This window comes from Opisthocomus hoazin, chromosome 20 (genome assembly GCF_030867145.1).
Source record: "Opisthocomus hoazin isolate bOpiHoa1 chromosome 20, bOpiHoa1.hap1, whole genome shotgun sequence".
Classification (NCBI taxonomy): domain Eukaryota; kingdom Metazoa; phylum Chordata; class Aves; order Opisthocomiformes; family Opisthocomidae; genus Opisthocomus; species Opisthocomus hoazin.
The window spans coordinates 12,111,217-12,130,277 of record NC_134433.1 but is presented as its reverse complement, the minus strand read 5'-3'; the positions used below and the strand labels follow the sequence as shown (position 1 = coordinate 12,130,277).

At 48.1% G+C, this 19,061-nt stretch overlaps 1 protein-coding gene across 1 annotated transcript in view; it reads left to right on the top strand.

Annotated features, from left to right (window-relative positions):
• The first annotated feature begins 283 nt into the window (after positions 1-283).
• PHF12 (PHD finger protein 12) overlaps positions 284-19,061 on the top strand; it is a 32,656-nt gene continuing 13,878 nt past the window's right edge. Inside the window, exons 1-5 of the mRNA XM_075440128.1 lie at positions 284-649; positions 975-1,156; positions 15,374-15,446; positions 17,001-17,388; positions 17,968-18,088. Of these exons, the coding sequence (XP_075296243.1) occupies positions 584-649; positions 975-1,156; positions 15,374-15,446; positions 17,001-17,388; positions 17,968-18,088 (830 nt within the window). The 5' untranslated portion in view covers positions 284-583. The remainder of the gene's footprint in view (positions 650-974; positions 1,157-15,373; positions 15,447-17,000; positions 17,389-17,967; positions 18,089-19,061) is intronic.

Below are 19,061 nucleotides of genomic sequence, written 5' to 3'. Positions count from 1 at the left end.
GCCACGCGCCTGCGCGCCGCCCTGCTTCGCCCCGCCCCGGCGCGCCAGCGCGGGAAAGGGGCGGAGCTAGGCGCGCGCGCGAGGCGGGGGGGCGGTGCGGACGCTCGCGCTTGCGCAATGAGCCGAGAGCGCCTGGGCGGTGGAGGGGGGGAGGGGGGAGGGGCGGCGGCGCGCGGGCGCGCCTGCGCGCGGGGCGGGGGTGGAGGGGGTTGCCGGGCGGCGGGGCGCGGTCTGCGCGTGCGCGGTCTGCGCGGCGGCGGCGGGGCCCGGAGCGTCGGCGCCGCCTCTGTGTGGTGCGGGGCTGCGCCGCCCCCTCCCCTCCCTCACCACCCCCCCTCCTCCTTTGCGCGGCATGGCAGCGGGCGCGGGGTCCCCCGCAGCCGCCCCCGGGCCCGGCTGCAGGAGGCGGAGGACGACGGGCAAGGCGCAGCGGCCCGTGGGCTAGGCCCCGCCGCCCGCCCACCGCCGCCGCCCCCTCCTCGACGCGGAACCGCCGCTGAGGGGCCGCCCCCCCTCCCAACACCCCCCCGCCCGCTCCCTCTCGCCGTGGGGGGGCTCTCGGGGCCGCTCCCGGGCTGGATGAATGTGGGAGAAGATGGAGACCAAGACGATCGTCTACGACCTGGACACCTCCGGGGGGCTCATGGAGGTGAGACCCGGGGCCGCGGGGGCTGGGCGGGGGGAGAGGCCCGACCGGTCAGGCCGCGGGGCTGCAAAATGGCGGGGACCCCTCACCCCCCCGGAGCCCCGTGGCCATAGAAGGAAGTGGCGGAGGGACGGAGGCGGCTCGCCCAATCCCCGGGAGAGGCCCGCGGGGCCGGCGGGCGGGGCAGGCCCGGCCGAGGCCCTGTCCGCCCCCCCCCCCCCCCCCCAGCCCCGACGGTCCCGGGACAGCCGGGAGAAGGGCGCGGGGGGTCAGGGTCGGTGCCAGCCCCTCAGAGCCCCTCTCTGTCTGTCTGTCTGTCCACGTGCAGCAAATCCAAGCCCTCCTGGCTCCCCCCAAGAGCGAAGATGGGGAAAAGAAGAGCAGGAGGCCCGAGAAGGAGCCCAGGCGAAGTGGCAGGGCCACTAACCACGATAGCTGCGATAGCTGCAAGGAAGGAGGGGATCTGCTGTGCTGCGATCACTGCCCCGCCGCGTTCCACCTCCAGTGCTGGTAAGGCTCGGCGCCGTCTCCCGCCGGATCCCGCCATCTCGGCCCGGCCAGCGCCTGCCCTCCAGCAGCTCCTGCTTCCCGTTAGGTCCCTGCCTTGCCCGGGAAAGGGGTGGGGGACGCGGGGCAGGAACAAAAAGGAGGTGCAAACCCCGCTCGGGTCCCTGCTCCCCCCTTACCCCCACCCCGAGACTAATCCACAGCGGCCGAGGTGAAAAGCCCCCTCTCAGTGTGCCTGGGGGGTGGGGGTCCATCACCCTCCTTTCTTTTTGTGCTGAGCGGCAGCCGAGAGGCCCAGAGGAGGAGCGAGGCCGGCGGCTGCGCGGCCTGGCTGCTTCGCTGCTGCCTCTGCCCAACCTTCCACCCCCCCCCGGGTGGGTAACTTCCCCTCCTCACCCCGCTCTGGGGGTGTGCTGTGCTCGGGGGGGGCTCTGGAGGATCCTGGCCGGGGAGGGGGGGAAGCGGCGGTGGCGGCTGTGCGTCGGGCCTGACGTTCCCAGCGCTTCCGTGCTGCTGCAGCTGCTGGGAATAATGGAGGTTGCTGTCTCTGTGTCTCCCTGCCTCACTGTTTACAATATGGCGACCTTCCTTTAAATTATATTTTTATTCTCAGCGCCATTTTGGCTGCATATGTGACTTCCAAACCTTCGCAGCGCTCCCCCGGTATCTCAAACGTGAAAATATCTTCCCTGTGGAAATCCAGGCCTCCAGACTTTAAAATTGGCCGGGTTTATTCTTTTCCCTCCTTTTTTTTCTTCCTCCTGACTCTTCGGAGCTGCTTGTCTCATCCGTGGGAGTGACTGCCGTGAACTGGGGGCAGTTCGGGTCCCTCCTGCTGGGAGTTGTGTGGCTTTGTTGATGACGGCAGATCTTTCTGCATGCAAATCTGGGTGCCGTGTGGGAGTCGAGGTGCGTGTGGAGGCGGTGGCAAAGTGCTGGTCGGTAGAGGCTGCAGCGGGGAAGGGCTCTCGCCGCCTTCTCTCGCAGCTTCCTAAGCTCTCGGCACAAAGCAACCCGCCAAAGGCACCTGAACTTTCCGTCCCAAAGTTTTTTCCTTTCTGCACCGGGAGCCCAGACGCATCCGAGGCCGCCTTTCCCGAATTTCCCCTTCGACAGTTGACGCAGGCGGGCGGTTTGTGTTAAATTAGCACAGCCAGAGTGGATAATGGAGTGGAGGAGGGAGCGGGGCAACTCAAACAGCTGGAGCTCGGGCGTACCGAGTATTCTTCCTTAGGGGAGATCTTTTAACCACATTCCTTTCTCTCTTTCATGCTTTGGAGCTGTATTTGCCACCCTGTTACAGCTGTCTCCTCTTTGCGTTTTTTTTTTTTTTCCTCTGTTTTTTATCCCCCCCCCATCTACTTTTGCTTGGTGGTTATACTGTGTTTATATGCTAATTGTGGGTCTCTGAACACTTATTAAGCTGATTGCTGATACCAGGAAAACTGAATGTGCGGTCACAGTTCTGTAGGGAGTGTCCCGTTAGCAGCGTGTGGCCAGACGAACCCGACAATGCTGTAGTGTGCAGCCATGACATCATCCCTCCTACCCTGAGGAAGTGCTACTGGTGGTAGTGCAGATCCTCTTAATGTTTACTAGGAGGACACTAATTATTTTTTTTTCCTCCAACCTGCTTAGTGAGCTTTAAGGGTTTTTTTTCTCTTCTGTGGGGCACAGTTGCTTAAAACTCGTGTTTGCTTTCAGATGCTGCCAAACACATCCTGAGCCTCCTCTTAGTGAGGCTGAAGCCATGGCTAAAACTTCACATTTTGAGATGGAAGAGTTGTAACTAACACTGTAGAGTGCCTTGGTTGACTCTGAATCCTAGTTAAACCTAACCATAAATGAGACCACTTTGCGCTTGGCTAAATCTGGCTGAATTTCGTGGCATCATTTGGCAAGTTTCTCGTAGTTGGTGAGTGGGAAACAGGTCACATAAATCAGATATCTGTAAAGCTTTGACTGTACTCAAATTAGATGCATTATAATCATACCAAAAAAAAAAAAAAAATCTTTGCCTAACCAGTCACCTTTCAGAACAGAAATGGAAGGGGCAATTCTGATTACGCTTTCTGACTGTATTTGTTGCCTTTTCTGGGGTCTCTCTCGGGAGATGGTTTTGATGGCAGCCCAGACCCTGCTGCAGGAGGTGGCACGGTCTGGAGCGGCACGTGGGCCGGCTGCGTGCTGCTGGATAGGCTTCGCCTAAAGGCCTCCAGCTTGGGCCCAGTTCTGCCTCACTGCTCATGGACCTCTATCCATCGTTGGGCCAAGGCCTTCGGGTGAACCTGGTTGTATTGAAAGGATGTTCAGGTTTTGGTTTTGTGTTTTCTTCCCTTTGCCTCCTACACTTTCCTTAAAGTAATCTTCCGTTCTGGATATAAACTTAGGCATAAAGGTAGCACTTGCAACTTCCTTTCTGCCTCCCTTTTTATTTAAAGAATAGCAGCTGTAATGCAGTGCTTGTTTTAAGTCATTTGAATAGCAGTTTAAATATACTGCTGGGGCATACTAGCTGAATTGTGTCGACAGCTTACCTGTTCTTTTAATATTTCTTGTAGGATTTAGTACCAGGTTGCACTTATTATCAATACAGGAAAAAAAAAAAGAGAATAACAGCTCTTAATTGGTCCAGGATTTGTAATCGGTTGATTAAAGCTGTATAGGAGAGGCCATCTTATAAAAGAAGGTGAATGGCGAGGGTGTGATCAGCCCAAGTCACACAGTAGGCCGGAGGCAAACCTGGGAGTTAACCCAGCTCAGTGGCCCACAAATTAGTTTTGTTCTTCCTGTGTAGAGAAGGCTTTACTATATCGTGTCGTTTAAACCTGTAGCGAGCAAGTTGGCTTCACTGGGTAAGCGTGTGGTTCTCAAACCTGAGCAGTTTGTGGTAACTTCGGTTTAGTACCTAAACCTGTTGTCTTCTGTAGGAAACAGAAGGCGCTTGGCCAACCCCCCCAAAACTTTCTGAGTCTGATAGCATTACACGTCTCTGATGGTAAATAACAAGTTTTGTTGATACACTGCGGGAACGACTGCTCTCCTGAATTAATGTGGGTGGAAGTGGCTTCCCAATTCATCTGTCAGGGTGTCAGCTCTTCTCACAACTCGATTTCAGAGTCGTTAGTTCAGCGTAGAACTCCTGCAGGTACTGTAAGAGTCCGGGGACCGGGAGGGTTACCAGCTGGCTGCCGACAAATGGGCTTGGTGGGAGGGATACGTGGAAGTGTAAAATCCCTGCCAGATACTTAGTTTCAACATACTTGGATTAATATCATAGGCGACTGTCTTCAGGTTTGAATCTCCAGAGTGTTTTTTTCTGTCCCTAATATTTCTTGGAAACAGAACGTGAGATTTTTAGCGCTTGAGTCTGGTTTTGGTTACGCTGTTTGCCCGTAACCTGCTGCTTTGGGTAGTGGTGCAGCATGGATTTTCATTCTGATGCTCTGCCTTAACCCAGGCCCCTGGGAATGGTGTACGCTCCTCCTTTACATGATTGAAAACCAATTTTCCACAACTGCTTCTGTTCTTCCCTGTGTATATCCTCCTTCTGGCCGTGTGGTTGTTAGATTCCCTCCATTTTCCTGAGCTCGTGGTAAACTTGATTCACCTTTAAGTTGGTTTGCAAAGAGACTGATGTTGTAAATTCATTACAGCTTCACTGAAGGATTAGAGAGATCCCTGGGAGAGGAAAAGTTTAGTTAACAGGCTGGGGGAGGGGAGTGACAACAGGAGGGAGAACTAACACAGAACAGTTTTGTGTTTGTTTTTTCACTTTTTTTTTTAAAGTCTCACTGCCTGAGTTTCTGGTTGGAGGAGCCCAAAATCACCAAGCTCGCTGAATGCCGCTGTTCACGTCCCTCTTCTAAATTGCCTGCTGCTGGCTGTGAAGCACTGCTAGCATGGCAAAGTGACCTGAGCTGCCTAGAGCTGACCAGCTGCCCGTTACGGTAAACAGACAGTACCAGTTTTGTGGCACTGCCCAGCAAACAGGCGTCCCTTAGCTGCTGGATCACCCGGCAGCTGTGCTGGGAGAGGTACGCTGCGTCCGTACTGGGGCCTGCTCGCCCCATCGAACTCTGCAACAGCGCTCGCCTCTTCGTGTTTATATTTGGAGCGTTTGGCTCCACGTCCGCTCTGATTTGGCAGTCTTTGCCAAAGCGTTGTTGTCGAAGAACTGGAGTCACAGAGCTGCAAAGAGAAGTAGGCGAAGCTAAACTAGACCGAGTTTTGCATATTTTTATGAGTCACGTCGGTTAAGTGCTTTGCACAAAGAATGGAAAAAAGTTGTTAACTATGACTGGTAGGACATCAATAACTTTTTCCCCACCTTATTCAGGTCTGAGAAGTCCTGACTTATCTTGGCGTTTGGTCTAGCTTTGGGTTTTTTACATATATATCTATTCTGTGTGAGGGGAGGGAAACATTAGCCTGCCTATTGTCTTAGCTAATCCTCCCTTAATGGCCATTTTTGGCTGCCTCAGGGGTTTCAGGTGAAACTTTGAATGGTTTGAAGCATCTGCCACTGCAACGGGTAGCAGGATGTCCAGGAAGGTGCCAGAGAGGCGAACTTCAGGGCTGATGGCAAGCTACAGAGGAGCAGGGTTTCAGTACATTAATTACATGTGTTGGTGTCACTCTTACACGCTGGCACTTCTGACAGCTTCAAAAAAGCTTGTAGTTTAACTGCAGGGAGTTTTTATTTTGAGGCTTTCTGGGTGGTTTTTTTGTTTTGTTTTTTTTTTACATTAAATGACTTTCAAAAACCTACTTTAATGTTCATGTAATTGCATTTTGAAGATCAGGGAGTAAGCTGTTCTGTTCCAAACATTAATTTAAATGTATCTATCTTAACTGGTGGTTTGTTAAAACAATATGCTCTTCTTTTAAAGCAACAACTTTTGTTTTAATGTGTCTTTGGTTCTGATATTTTGGTAGCGTAGCATAGTGTCGATCCTCGACCAGAAGGAAGCAATTGCACTGGCTTGGTTTCTCGGTGCAGAGGGTGACTGAGCGTGCGTCTGCAGATGTGGTAACATGATCAGTTTTGGCAGTTCTGTTCAGCGAAGTTGTACCAGTGAGATATTTCGCTCTCCTTATTTTGTCCTAAATCTCTCAGTGCAAAGGCAGATAAGGTCAGCATAAATCTATGAACTTAAGCTGAGGGCACCAGAAAACCATTCACAGTAAGAATTTGATGAACTAGTCTGATTTGGGGACTTGCAAACCACAGTTCTCACCTGTGTGTGCACACATGTTGCTCGCGTTAAACTGAGCGTGAGCACATTTTGCGGTGTGGGTGAGAGCTGGGCATTCAGATCAAGCCATGGATCGCTGCTGCCGTTCTCAGCATCAGCGTAAAGTGGTAGGAGCAAAGCACTGGGATTCTGTCAAAGCCAACATTTGACTGCTTAACTTACTCTTTGCCTGCAGACGTGGCTGCTGTATGGACTAGCATTATGACAAACATCCGTAATGATCTGAAGCTGTTTAAAAGGACATGGTATGAGATTGTTAATAAGGAACATTCTCCGCTGTTTTGTCCCTTTGCTTGGGAAGGTGCCAGTTTTATGTTGAGTGGGACTTGTGGAACCAAGAAGTCTTCTTTTTGTGCTGCTGCAGGGTCCGTTTTTGAGTTGACTCCTCAAGTTCAGGGGGATTCAGTGGCTTGCTGTGAGGTGGGATTCACGGCTTTGTTCCTGCTGCTCCAGAGCTGGTCTTTCCTGGTGTGTCAGACCTGCAGGCGTGACTCACGCGAGCCTTTCAGAATGTGGAAAGGTCTTCCCAGAGGAATTCCAGCTCCTCCAGGCATTTGCAAAGGAAATTCTTAATTGGATTAGATTCATAATACTAATCTGCTAATGACTTTGTTATGGAAATCTTAGCACTATCTTGTAAATATATTCACCTTCATTTAGTGAGCCTTGTGTCTTTATCACATACAAGCTCAGTACTGTTAAGATTGTACAGCCGCTTGCGGATCTCATACTTGGGAATGGGAGGAGTGCTGTGTTTATTACACAGAATCGTACAATGCTCTGGTAATTCTCCCCTCTCTCTCCATCACTCAGTGTTTTTTGTCAAACAAGTGTTTTTTCCCTCTGAAACTGACCTTTATGACTTGGATTGTGGGTGCTGTTGTGGTGAAGAACACCTGCAGGGCGGGCAGGGCTCCTGGCCGCCTCGCTGTGTAGGGCAGACTGAGTCAATTCGAGATTTCAGTTGTAGCATTGCTACTGAAACAGTTTTTCTACATAGTAGAGGCACTAACATTTATTCTTCTGTTAATTGACCCTTCTGTTAATTGGATGTTAAACTGTTTGTATTGCTAGACTGACTCACCAGTGTCAGGTTCTTGAGATCTTCCTGTGCTCTGGAGCCCTTATTAGTTCTCAAGACAGCAGCAAATAGCAGGAATCTGCATGAAGAAAGGGCGCAGTTACTTCCAGAGCAGGAGAGGTGTATTCTCCTGAAAGCAAGGGTTAGAGAGTCTGAATATTTAGGGAGTGCTGCCTGTTGCAATATAAATCACATGTGAGAAAGATGTACCTGTTTGTTTTTTTTTTTAACCAGTCAGGAAGTAAGCTTGGACTTGTGAAAATGCTAATGTGTCCGAGAGTATAATATGGCTTTGTTAGAGGGTTATGAAGTACTGGATTTGAAAGAAGTGAGTGTAAGCAAAAAGCATCTTGCCACGTCAGGTTATTGGCTAAACTTGTGATTTTGTGACACAGTCAGATTGTCGGAGCTGGCTCTTTCTTCTTGTAGTAGTTGATTTACACTGCCTCCAATTCTACTGCCTGCTAGATGTCTGCCCAGCCTCCTCGAAGGAATGCTGCGGTATCCAGCAACTCTAAGCTGAGTAAAAATAGTGTTGTACCTTTATTTTAATAAAGGGGTTGACAGTAAGCAGTTGTAATGCAATTACATACCTTTTTAGGGTATGGAGTAAATGCGCTCCCTATAGCCAAAAATGAAGAAGAAAAAATTCTATAAATCATTTTTCTGGTTGTTGTATCAGATCTTGGATACAAAAGGCAAAGAGCATCTCAGCCAGCTGGGGGAAATCTAGCGCCTGAACCCAACTCTAACCTATTTCTGCTGACGTCTGCTCTGCACGAGTCACTTGAAGTAAACTAGATGGAGCTGGAGATTACCGGCTTTGAACCCTGTAGAAAGCAGTGGCCTGAGGATGCAATTTAGCAGGCTGAAAACCCCATGCTGAATTGCTGGCAAGCGCCAGCGATTGGTGTGAAACACCTGCCTGTACCAGCCTCTGACTTTGGGCAAGGCATCATGTGAACTTCCCAGCGATCTCCGTCTAGAATAGCAACAGGAAGAGGACGTGAAGGTGATCCCAAAAAAGAATTTGTACCATGCTTTAAGGGCTTTGCGATGGATATTTCTGTTGCTGCTCTTTTCCCTCTCCTCCCCAGTGTTCTTGGGAAAGCCTAGTCCACATGTAGATGTCAGGATTACGCTTCACTTGTGCCTGTGTGAAGACAAATTCATACTTCTGCTTTTATGGGTCTGTCCTTCATCCTCTTCTGATGTGCTGCTTTCCTTTTTTCCACCTTATTGCTTCTGTCCTTTCACCTCTGTCTCCTTTGAACGCATTCAGTATGGCTAGGGCTGAATGTGTTCACTTCTCAGAAACCTCTCAGACCTGTGTTTTGATTATTTTTTTTCCCACCGGAGATGTCTCTTCATTTATTGTTCTTTAAAGACAGAATTGGATGAAGCGATTCTCACTAGAGCTGTGCTGTTCCTCAGCCCTCTTTCTTTTCCCTGATGCTGCCCTGTGTGTCATCCTGCTTTTGAGAAGATGACTTCTAATCTGTTAAGAAGATGGTGCTGTAAAGATCTGAACACTTAATGATGAATCTGGACGTTGAATTCAGGCTATTGTTACTATTGTCTGCAGTACAGGCATGACTGATGCTTGGGAAAGAAACGGGAGTCAGGATGTGCACGATGCCTGAGTTTCTGGGTCTGACCCAAATTTTCCGAAGTCAACAAGTCTTCCGATCGGCTGCTATGACTTCTGCTGATAACTGCAAAGCAGGATGGTTCCCTAGCAGATACGTCCCAAATATCAGAGTTAGTAACCAACTAAACAAATGTTAAAAAAATAAAGTCAGTGCGGCACAGGTGGTGTTATACCCTTTTTAATGCATATTTACTTATACAGATATATACTTAGTTTTTATGTATGTGGAAATTTAATATCTTAGAAAACAATACTTTAATTTTTTTGTCAGCTGTTAATGAGAGTAATAACTAATAGGTTGTCTGGGCAATGGTCTCTGTGGGCCAGGTTCTTTCTATAAATAGAAGTAACTAATTACATCAGGTGATCACATGTTTACATGCAGCTTATCCAGTTTATTGGACTCTGCTGCTTGCCCGGTCTGAGACAAAAAAGTTCTGCTCTGTCACGTTGGAGGGAACTTTTCTGGCTGCTGGTCTCAGGATTGCCTGCGCGGGAGTGCACGGGGCAGGCTGGACTCCTGGTGACAAGGGGAAGGAGAGCGAGGTAAGGTAGATAACACGGGCTTCCATCAGGTGGTACTTGGCACTCTCTTCCCAGGATGAGCCTAGCAGGAGCGCTTTGAGGAAGGATACAAGTAAATAACTTCACTGGCTTCGGAATTCATGAAATACTCCACAGTACAGGAGTGCTGTGGCTTGTGGAATAGTACCTGGTTCTTAGGAGCACGGTGATACTGCTGCCGGAGACTTGAACTGGTCAGCACATGTTCTGCCCTTATGGTGTTGAGCGCTGGCTGGTTTAGAAGGTAGAAAGAAGCACACAGTGAATGAAATTTTGGGAATTTGTATACCTGACCATATTACCTCTTACACTGTTAGGAGTTCAAGTCTTCCTCTGCTTTTGTACTGACATGTGGATGGATTGTGCTAGTGTACCTGTGCCTTTCCTTGCACGTGTCTTGTTTCTCTCTGTCTGGCCATATAATGGTGCTTTAATCCTGGTTCTGTTCTCTCTGTTGCTGAACCCTAATTTCTAGCTCTGGCCATGCTAGTGGAAAGATGCATGCTAAGCAGATGCAGTGTTCCAGATGATGGGATAATTGGTGACCTGTGAAATGGTCGTTTCTGTTCCCTTCCTTGCCTAGTGGCAGCCAAAATAATCATGTACTGACCTGACCGGTGATGTCCAGGTCTCCTTGCTGGATGCTACTACTTTAGAACTTTTTATGTGCATGCTCGTTTTCACTTGAGTGTAAACAAACTTTTGCTGGCTGCTATCAAGCTTTCTTTCACTAGTTCCCTTGGGAGGAGTTGGACCACAGATAAAAGTATAGTGGCTGGTGCTCTGTAGTTAATGTGAATTGCACTGCTGGCTTCGAGTAGGTAGAGCTTCTAAGATGTATGACCCTGGTAGAGACCAAAAAGTTATTCTGTTAGTTTTAATGTGATCAGGTTGTGCCTGGCTTATCTGAAGTTGGGTGGTCTCTGCGTTGGTGCTTGAGAAATCGTTGGCTTCATCAGGAAGATTGTTTTGCTCCTGAGTGTCACAACTTTATCTGTATTAAGGAGCAGATGGAGTTTGAAGAACTTGTAGACCTTCGCTGAGTAGTTTGTGCTGAGGAATAATCCTGACACTGCTGGAATAGAGGAGAGAGCTGACAGTATTCCTGATAACCATCTTTCAGGTAATGGAGTGTGACTTCTTTCTTCAGAAAATAGTAGACTCTTTGCTGATTCAAGAGTTGTGATAGGAAGGTAAGAGTTGCAGCGGGGAGGAACTGGAAACAGGCTGCAGCTGTTAGCTTGTTTCCTAGGTTTTGCTGTGTGTAAGGTAGAGGCTCTGGGCGTTGGGTTCCAGGTGTCCTCTTCGGGCAGGGTTTTGGGACAGCTGTTAGCAGAATCGTGTAACTTGGGCACAGTAAAACTGTTTCAGAGAACTGGGTTTGTAAATGATGCAACTTTCTCTGTTTCTCAATGGGGCGCTTGTGCTGCGCTGACAGTGAGGTTGGTTTCCTGGTTTGTTTTCGCTACGGCTGCCTTTGAGGCCCTGCTGTAGGAAGCCAGGGAGCCTTGTTCTTTATGAAGCTGGTGGAGCAGCTGTAGCTCTATCCATCATTGCGATAAATAGGAGTCCAGCAGAAGAGCCGAAAGCCTTCTTCCTTTATCTAACTGGCAAACAGAACCAGCATCCTTCGTTATAAGCCTGTCGTTGAGTCCTGGTAAGTTAATCAGAAGATTTCCGAGAAGGAAAAATATTCTCGCCTACATTTTTTCATGAGGTTACTGTTTTCCCCTGCACAGAGAAAAATATCTAAATCTGATTGTTGGAAACAACTGACATCAAAGGCAAGTTGACCAAGAAAGCTTCACCAGGCACTGGTTTGTTTTCCTGCCACCATTACCCAAGCCTGATGGCTGGCTGTAGCGCGGCGGGTCCGGAGCGTGCTCTCAGTAGTGCCAACGTGCCGTTGATGCAAGATGGCCACCAGGAATGCTGCGTGTAAATCACTTCAGGTTTGCTTATAACTGGGTCCTTTGAGAGCTGTGGCCCAGTTTGTATTGAAGAAGGTGCCATTCCTTTGAGTGCTTGTTTACTTATTTATTGAGGCCAGCAGAGTGAAGAGAAATTACAGGATTTAGACTAACAATGGGCATCTGATGTGCGAGAGCTCCAGAGTGTGAAATTAAAAAGCTAAGTGGCTTCATGCTATTGTTTGTTTGATAAAAACTCCTGATATACGGATGACTCTTGAAGATTTTTGATTTTATCTTAGCCATTTAAATTTTATTTAAGGGAGGCTTTGCATAATATTCTGACCATAGGAGCTAGTCCAAAAGTTTACAAGAGCAAGTCTTGACAACACAAGTCTGGTATGAATCTCGGGAGATGGTACTTAACTTTTTTAGAAAAATCCGTGAGACTAGTATCATGGCCAGTGACTCCTATCAGTGTAGTGTCTTTTGAATAGATGGTGATAAACATCTCCTATAATTTTCAGAGGCTTTGTATGAGTTGGTCTTCCACGTGTTTGTGGAGATATTAACACTGAAAGTCAGACTCACTGTTTTGGAGCTATCTTTGTCTTAAATTCAGAAATGCATGTGTTCTGCTGAGCAGATTTGATCTGGGTCACACCAAGCCTTCCAGGTAAAGTAGTGCTGGCCACCACTCTAGCCTGTGGTGACAAAAAGGGGAAACTTTTTGAAACAAGGGTTCAGCTAAATTGTACAGAACAGTACAACTGATTGGTGTCTAGCTGAAAGGAGATGTGTTGTAACTTAAGATAAAGTTGGTGTTGTGCAGTTCCAGGTCCTTTTGGCAGCAAACACTAACGGCTGGAGATCTGCATGCTAATGAACCTGTGAAAGATAGGGAGAAATCAGCTGTGGTGCTCCTGCCAAAGTGCTGATTCTCACCTTGATGAAGTGTCTTGTTCAGATTTAAAAATCAGTTTCTCTTATGCTTACAGTAAAAGGTTGAAGAATGTGGTCATAACTAGTCAATTAAAACAGCATTCTTTAGAGTTTCCCTGGCTTTATGCTAAGACCCAGGAAATGCTTTCTGCTTGCAGAGAGGCCAGCAGTGCAGGAACAGCATTCATCAGTCTTTGTTAGTGCAGCGAGCTGCCTTGATGAACAGCTCATTAACCAGGAGAAGCAGAATCGGTCTTTTAATACACTTGCTATAGCAGTTAGGCCCTGACAGTGAGCAAAAAAACCTCAGGAAGCTAGTCTGAGAGCTAAAACCTTGCTGCTGATCTGAAACTAATCTTCCCCCCTCCTTCCACAGGCCTGTGGGTAGCAGGATTCATTAAAATGCTTCTCTAAGCTGTCATTTAAGAGTACTGCAGACGTAGGATCTCATGGTTGTTGAGCAGATAGATCAAACATAACCAATGGGACAATAACGTACACACTTAAGAAGAAACCTGTTCTAACTCTTCTAGGCATCTCTCAAGATTCACTGTGGTGTTAATTGTTTCATTTGTAGAATGCGTAAGATTGAGGTAACAGTTAAAACAAATAACCGGAGGCGTCTGGCAGCGCGTGGATCCCTGGCACGCCGTGTGTGCATTGGAATGGGGCAGACGTGTTTCCAGCAGTTCAGGCACGTTCGTCGGTAGCTTCAGAGGGCGAAAATTCACTACGAACAAATCCAAGTCTGTAGGTTTTTTTCCCCTGGGGTGCTGGGAGGGGGGGAATGGGCCAGATGAATCCATGCTGGCTGTAGCTGCAGATCTAAGAGCTCGGTTACTAGCAGGAGTAAAACCTGAGCTATTGCAGCATCCACTCAGAATGGGTTTACGCTGCAGCAAGCACACAGGGGTCATTTGTTATTCTCGTCCTTCCACCACCTTCCCTGATTCTGTTAGCAGAAGATTAGTTTGGGGTAGGGGAGAGTTACTGCTTCAGCCAAATATCTGAGGCTTCATGTAAAGCAGCCAGTAGTTGAGGCTTTGGTGCTCTCATCTAGAGCCTGATCTCTTGTTCATCCAAGTCCTCCAGGAAATGAGAAACATAAGCTGCAGGTATGTTTGTGCATGTATGCAGAGCGCTGCGTTTCTGGAGCGCCTGGAACACGGAGGCCTCTGAAACCCTGCACTTCTCCTCAAAATGGCTGCCAGATGTGTTGGCTCTACTGAATTCCCCGGAGCCTGACACCAGAAATGCTGAGGTTATTACCAGCTTGGTTCTTGCTGTGTTCTTCCTTCGGTTTTCCAGGCACAGTGTTGCAAGACCGAGCGTGACCCTGGGTGGCTGCGGTACCTGCAGAGGCTTTCTGTCGGCACGCTGGCGTGCTCGGGGCAAGGCTCGCCGGGACTCTGTTTAAACAAAGGAAGCGTGTTTGTTTTTACAGCTCAGGCTTGGGAGCCTGGGCTGGGATCCTGTGCCATTTCCCCGTGCTAGAAGCAAGATTCTCGAGGAAGACGGCCTCTCCCTTTGCTGCAAAGCACAGTTCTTACTGGCCAACAAACACGCGTCTGGCTTGTCAGTGGTGGAGACTTGTTAAAGGTTAACTTGGATTTGGTTTGATATTTGTCTGTAGGTGCAACAAACAGTATAGACACTCCTGAAGGGAACCGCAGTCTGGCTGCCCGTGCTCGCGTGGCTTCTTGGGCCGGTCTTGTAAGCTCCTTGCTGGTGTGGCCACACTGCTGCTCGATCACCTTGTAACCCAGTCAGTCCCAGCTTGGATCCCTTGTAATCCATTTCCCAGTCAGTGGGAAGTGGAGCTTCCAGGTCCTGCAATAGTGCATCCATCCATGGAGTGTGCAGCACAAGGGAGCGGACTTGCCATGCAGCTGTCTCCAGCATCAGTAGGCAGAACTTTTATATCTTAAAGCCACACTGTGTGGTAACTGGCTGTTTTTCTGACAGCATGTACACTTTTCCTGCAACAGTCAGCAGTTTGCTGGAATAACAAATCTTAATGATAAAGAGGTGTTGGAAAGTACTTGAGCTAGTAGTAGGATCTGTAAGGAAAGTGTATCATCTAACATATGCTGCTCTGCCTTTAACTGAGGAAAAATGTTTCTCAAAATAGTCCTCCTTACTCCTTCATCTGATTTGCCTTGGTTTATTTCTAGCGTCAAAATGAGAATGTTATTTCAATGTGATAAGCTTTTATAGTAAGTGCAGATCCATATGAGTAGGATGTATCTTGCGCTTCATAGCCAAGGCGAGCTGTATGTGGTGACACTTTTAAGAGTATTTGGGTTGTCTTAAGATAGAAAGTGGTTTCCACCATGAAGTAAGTGTGCTCAGGGGTGGAGTGCATGGGAAGCGGTGGGTAGACTTCGTGGCAGCATGCTGAGTTGGAATCACACTGGAAGTTCAAGGGATAGAAGTGCCTGGATGTATGACTGTGCTTGCTGCTTGGGCATCTGTGTAGTCCTCTGTGGGGTAATCAAGTTATTTAAGGAGGCATTGGTGTTGAGGGGAGGAGGGTGTATTTGTTGCACACAAGTGAATCTTCCGTTTGCTGTACAATTCTGTGTCCTCTGTAACCATGGAGCATGCTGCACCGTGGAGATGAGGTGGGTGTCATGGAACACTAACTTCTTAGAGGTGTCGTATGGGGACATACAAACTGGGGAGCGTCACTGTAAAGAAAAGGAGGAAGTGCCTGGGAGCAGAAGCTGTGGAGCTACCCTGACTTGAGCTGTGTGTACGTGAGAAGAGGTGTTCCAGAAATAAGTCAAGCCTTGCTTTGTGTTTCTCTTGCAGCAACCCTCCGCTCAGTGAGGAGATGCTGCCTCCAGGGGAGTGGATGTGTCACCGCTGCACTGTGCGCCGCAAGGTAAAGCCTCCACGACAGATGCGATCCCTGCCCTTCCAACTGTCCATTTGAAATGTAAACCCTGTGTTTTGTACCTTCCTCTCCCCTTAACGTGTGTGTATATACCGTCAGAACTGCTCTTTGTGCTCACGGTTGCGAAGGGCTTTGTTAGAATAGGCTTAAGGAAAACTAAGGGGTTTTGATGAGACTCGCCTGGTATTGTTAACCTCTATACTAGAAACCAGAAAACTGAAGTGCCTGATGTGTTCTTGTCAAGCTGTGCCTTTTAAACTGTTTTCCTTCCCCCCCTGCTGCTGGAAGGGAGGGAGAGCTAGGCACAGAGGGAATGGCTCCCGTGCTCAAGGAGGTGAGCTGTCTACAGGCAAAACAGGAGTCTTGTTGATGCAGCTTTGGCATCAGGGCTGTGATTCTGGTTAGTGGGTGTTTTTTAGAAGTGTGACTTCACAGCAGTTGCACATCAGCAGAGGGTGAAATCACAGTGAGTTATGATTTCCTGGGCTGTTAAACAGGATGGGGAGGAGATGATTGGGCAAGATTGTGGCTTGTTGGTTTTTTTTTCCTTGATGCTCTTTCTCCAGGAAGCTGTCTTGCACAATGTAAACATCTTACTGCTGTGACTACGTAAGACTGCGTAGCACCAAACTATCTAGCAACTGTTCCCTTGAAGTGACGCCCAAAGCAGATTGGAAGAAAACTGTGTACTCAGCCTTTTGTTCCTGAAGTGATTGCATTGTTATGTTTCCAGGGTACTGTTCAGCCATCTGCCAACAGTAAAAATGAAGGTCGCAAAGTTAAAAAGTAATAAAATAGAGAGAGGAAAAAGAGACAAAAAATCCCCAACTTTTCTGTATTAAAGATTACCTGATAACACTTTGCTCCTTTTACAGACCATTTTAGTGATGGGGCAGATTGATCCATATTGGTGATGCTGTCAGGCACCGGAGCAGTGCACAGTTCGCTGTACTGGGCCGTGCAGTGTCCCCTCCTGTTGCAAAATGGATCTCGCGGTGATTGCAATGTATTGTTTTCCTGTGCTGCAGTTCTCCCTGCCCACCTTGTTCAAGATTCCCGTCGTCAAGAGATAGCAGAGTGTTGTTTGCATGTTGTGCTTTTATTCTCAAGCTGGCCTTCTCGTTCCATAATGGGTTTGGATGCACTGCCAGGGTTCACAGACTGCATCGACGATGAACGGTCTACTGTGGAGTTTCTCAGTGTTGGCTAGCAAAGTAGACAGTTGTCTGATTTGTCAAGTATTTAGGACTAGATGCTGTGAAACGTTGTCCTGATCTGGACTCAGATATGGCTATCCTGAAAGGAGAGAGACATGCTAATTTTCTTCCCCATGCTTGGTTCCCTTTAGCTGTTTTGTCACCTGTACCTTCGCTGCAGTCAGATTGGTTTTGCTAGGTCAAGGCTTGAATGACTTCACAGGGGAAGATGTAGTGAGTGGCTCAAGCCCTTTCAGATGCTGTTTGTCTACACTTGCATATTTGTCAAGGTTGATGTGCTTTGTTTGTGGCCTCCATGATAAGCCTGCCTATTCATGTCGTGCAGAAGCGAGAACAGAAGAAAGAGCTGGGGCAGGTAAATGGATTGGTGGACAAATCTGGGAAAAGGACCACCTCCCCCACCAGTGACGCAGACCTGTTGGACAGGTCTAGCAGCAGCATCAGGGCTAATGCGCATGCCAGGATCTTGGAAAGGAGAGCAAGCCGGCCTGGCACTCCCACATCCAATGCCAGCACCGAGACCCCCAACTCAGAGCAGAATGATGTCGATGAGGACATAATTGACGTGGATGATGACTCTGCCATTGCAGAAATGGACTGTGGGCAGCCCCAGCTGAAGCGACCCTTTGAGCTTCTTATTGCTGCTGCCATGGAAAGGAACCCAACGCAGTTCCAGTTGCCGAATGAACTGACCTGCACCACAGCACTTCCAGGTGAGCGATGGCTTGTCTGGTGTCGGTGAAGGTGTCTGCTGTTGCATCCTGCTGCCATCTTGCCTCTTTTCCCTGTTGACTCCTTGGTAGCTGCGACTCCAGTGATGCTCACTGGTGAGAGCAGACGGTACAGAAGTACCGCTGGTCCTCCTCCAGCTGTCCAGCAGCTGGTGGCCTCTTTCACATGTGAGCTGTGGGGACGTGGCTGCCACACGCTACATCTCCATCAGCACTTGTGGCAACTTGCTGTTGTCACCTTGGTCTAGATCATCAATCTGAAGGAAAAATCAAGAAAAAAATTCCAGTGGTCAAAATACTTGATTTTCATTTATGATATGATAATCTAGTAACAAAGTAATGGCTTAAAGTATAGGATGCCACTGAAATGAAGTATAAGATATGCCTGCCTTTAAAGACAGTCTCTGTCACTTAAGGCTAGATTTAGTGGTTGAGAAGAGTTCCTTCAGCCACTCTCTTTGCCTTTTCTGTTTGCCTCTGCCTGAGGTGATTATGTGTATCTAACAGAAAGGAAATCTCTGCGATGTCGGTAACCCAAAGCCTCTTAAAATTTGCTTTCAGGTACTAGTAAGAGGAGGAGAAAGGAAGAAACCACAGGAAAGAATGTCAAGAAAGCACAACACGAGTTAGACCACAATGGCTTGGTTCCCTTGCCGGTGAAAGTCTGCTTCACATGCAACAGGTACTTGACTCTTCCAGGGAAGCTGTTTGGCATAGCTGCACCCTTCACAGAAGCAAAGTTCTTGCAGAAAAAAATGGATGACCTGTTCCCGTTCCCATTCTCCTTCATTACTTGCTTACAATCCTCTAAACAAATAGGGGAATAGTCATCTTTGCTAAATAACAGATGTCTAACCATGGCAAGTGTAGCTTCTGCAGCCCTGCATGGCTGTAAAAGGTTTTAGAATGTAGCTTGAAGAGAGTGAGCCACCTTGTCGGAAGTATTTTTCTACTAAGAAAAATTCTAAAGTGATGGTGGTTTAGAAAACGGAGATATTTGTTTGATTCTTGAAGCAAGTATGTGAGGAGGTGACCTTTAGCAAATAGAAATCTACTGAGAGAGATACAAGCCGGAGGCAAATAGGAATATTGTGCTGAAATAGTAAATCTGAAAACCAGTACAAAATACTGCTGTTTTTTATAACTGCAGAAAAAATGCACAGATAAATCCCAATTCAAAATATCTGTTAAAATAGAAAAAAATTATTTCAGAAACCCAGGCAGAGTGAGTTTCTGGAAGTGGGCTGGAGCCTCAAGTGGGCTTTTGTGGGGAACAACGAGTGACTTTGTCATGGAGTGAAGACTTCTTTAAAGCCTGGGGAACTGGATGTAGTCGCTTTCTGGAGTTTGAGGCTTGTTCTGAGAACATCTGCTTGAAGTAAATGGCTCAACTTCACACAAGATTCATCCGAGGAAAATTGTAATAACCTAAACTTGAGATTTTATTTTGATCTCTGAATTCTGCTCTAAACAAAGCCACTCAGAACTAATGCACAAGGTCAACTTGAGAAGTTGCTTATGTGATTCTGACAAGTGCTTACAGCTTTCCAGCAACAGATCTCTTTATGCCAAGGGACCTCTTTTGGACTGAGAAACCCTCATGTGCTTGGGCAAGTCCTTTTGCCTTGAGTGGGTCTTGCAGAAGGTCCATATAG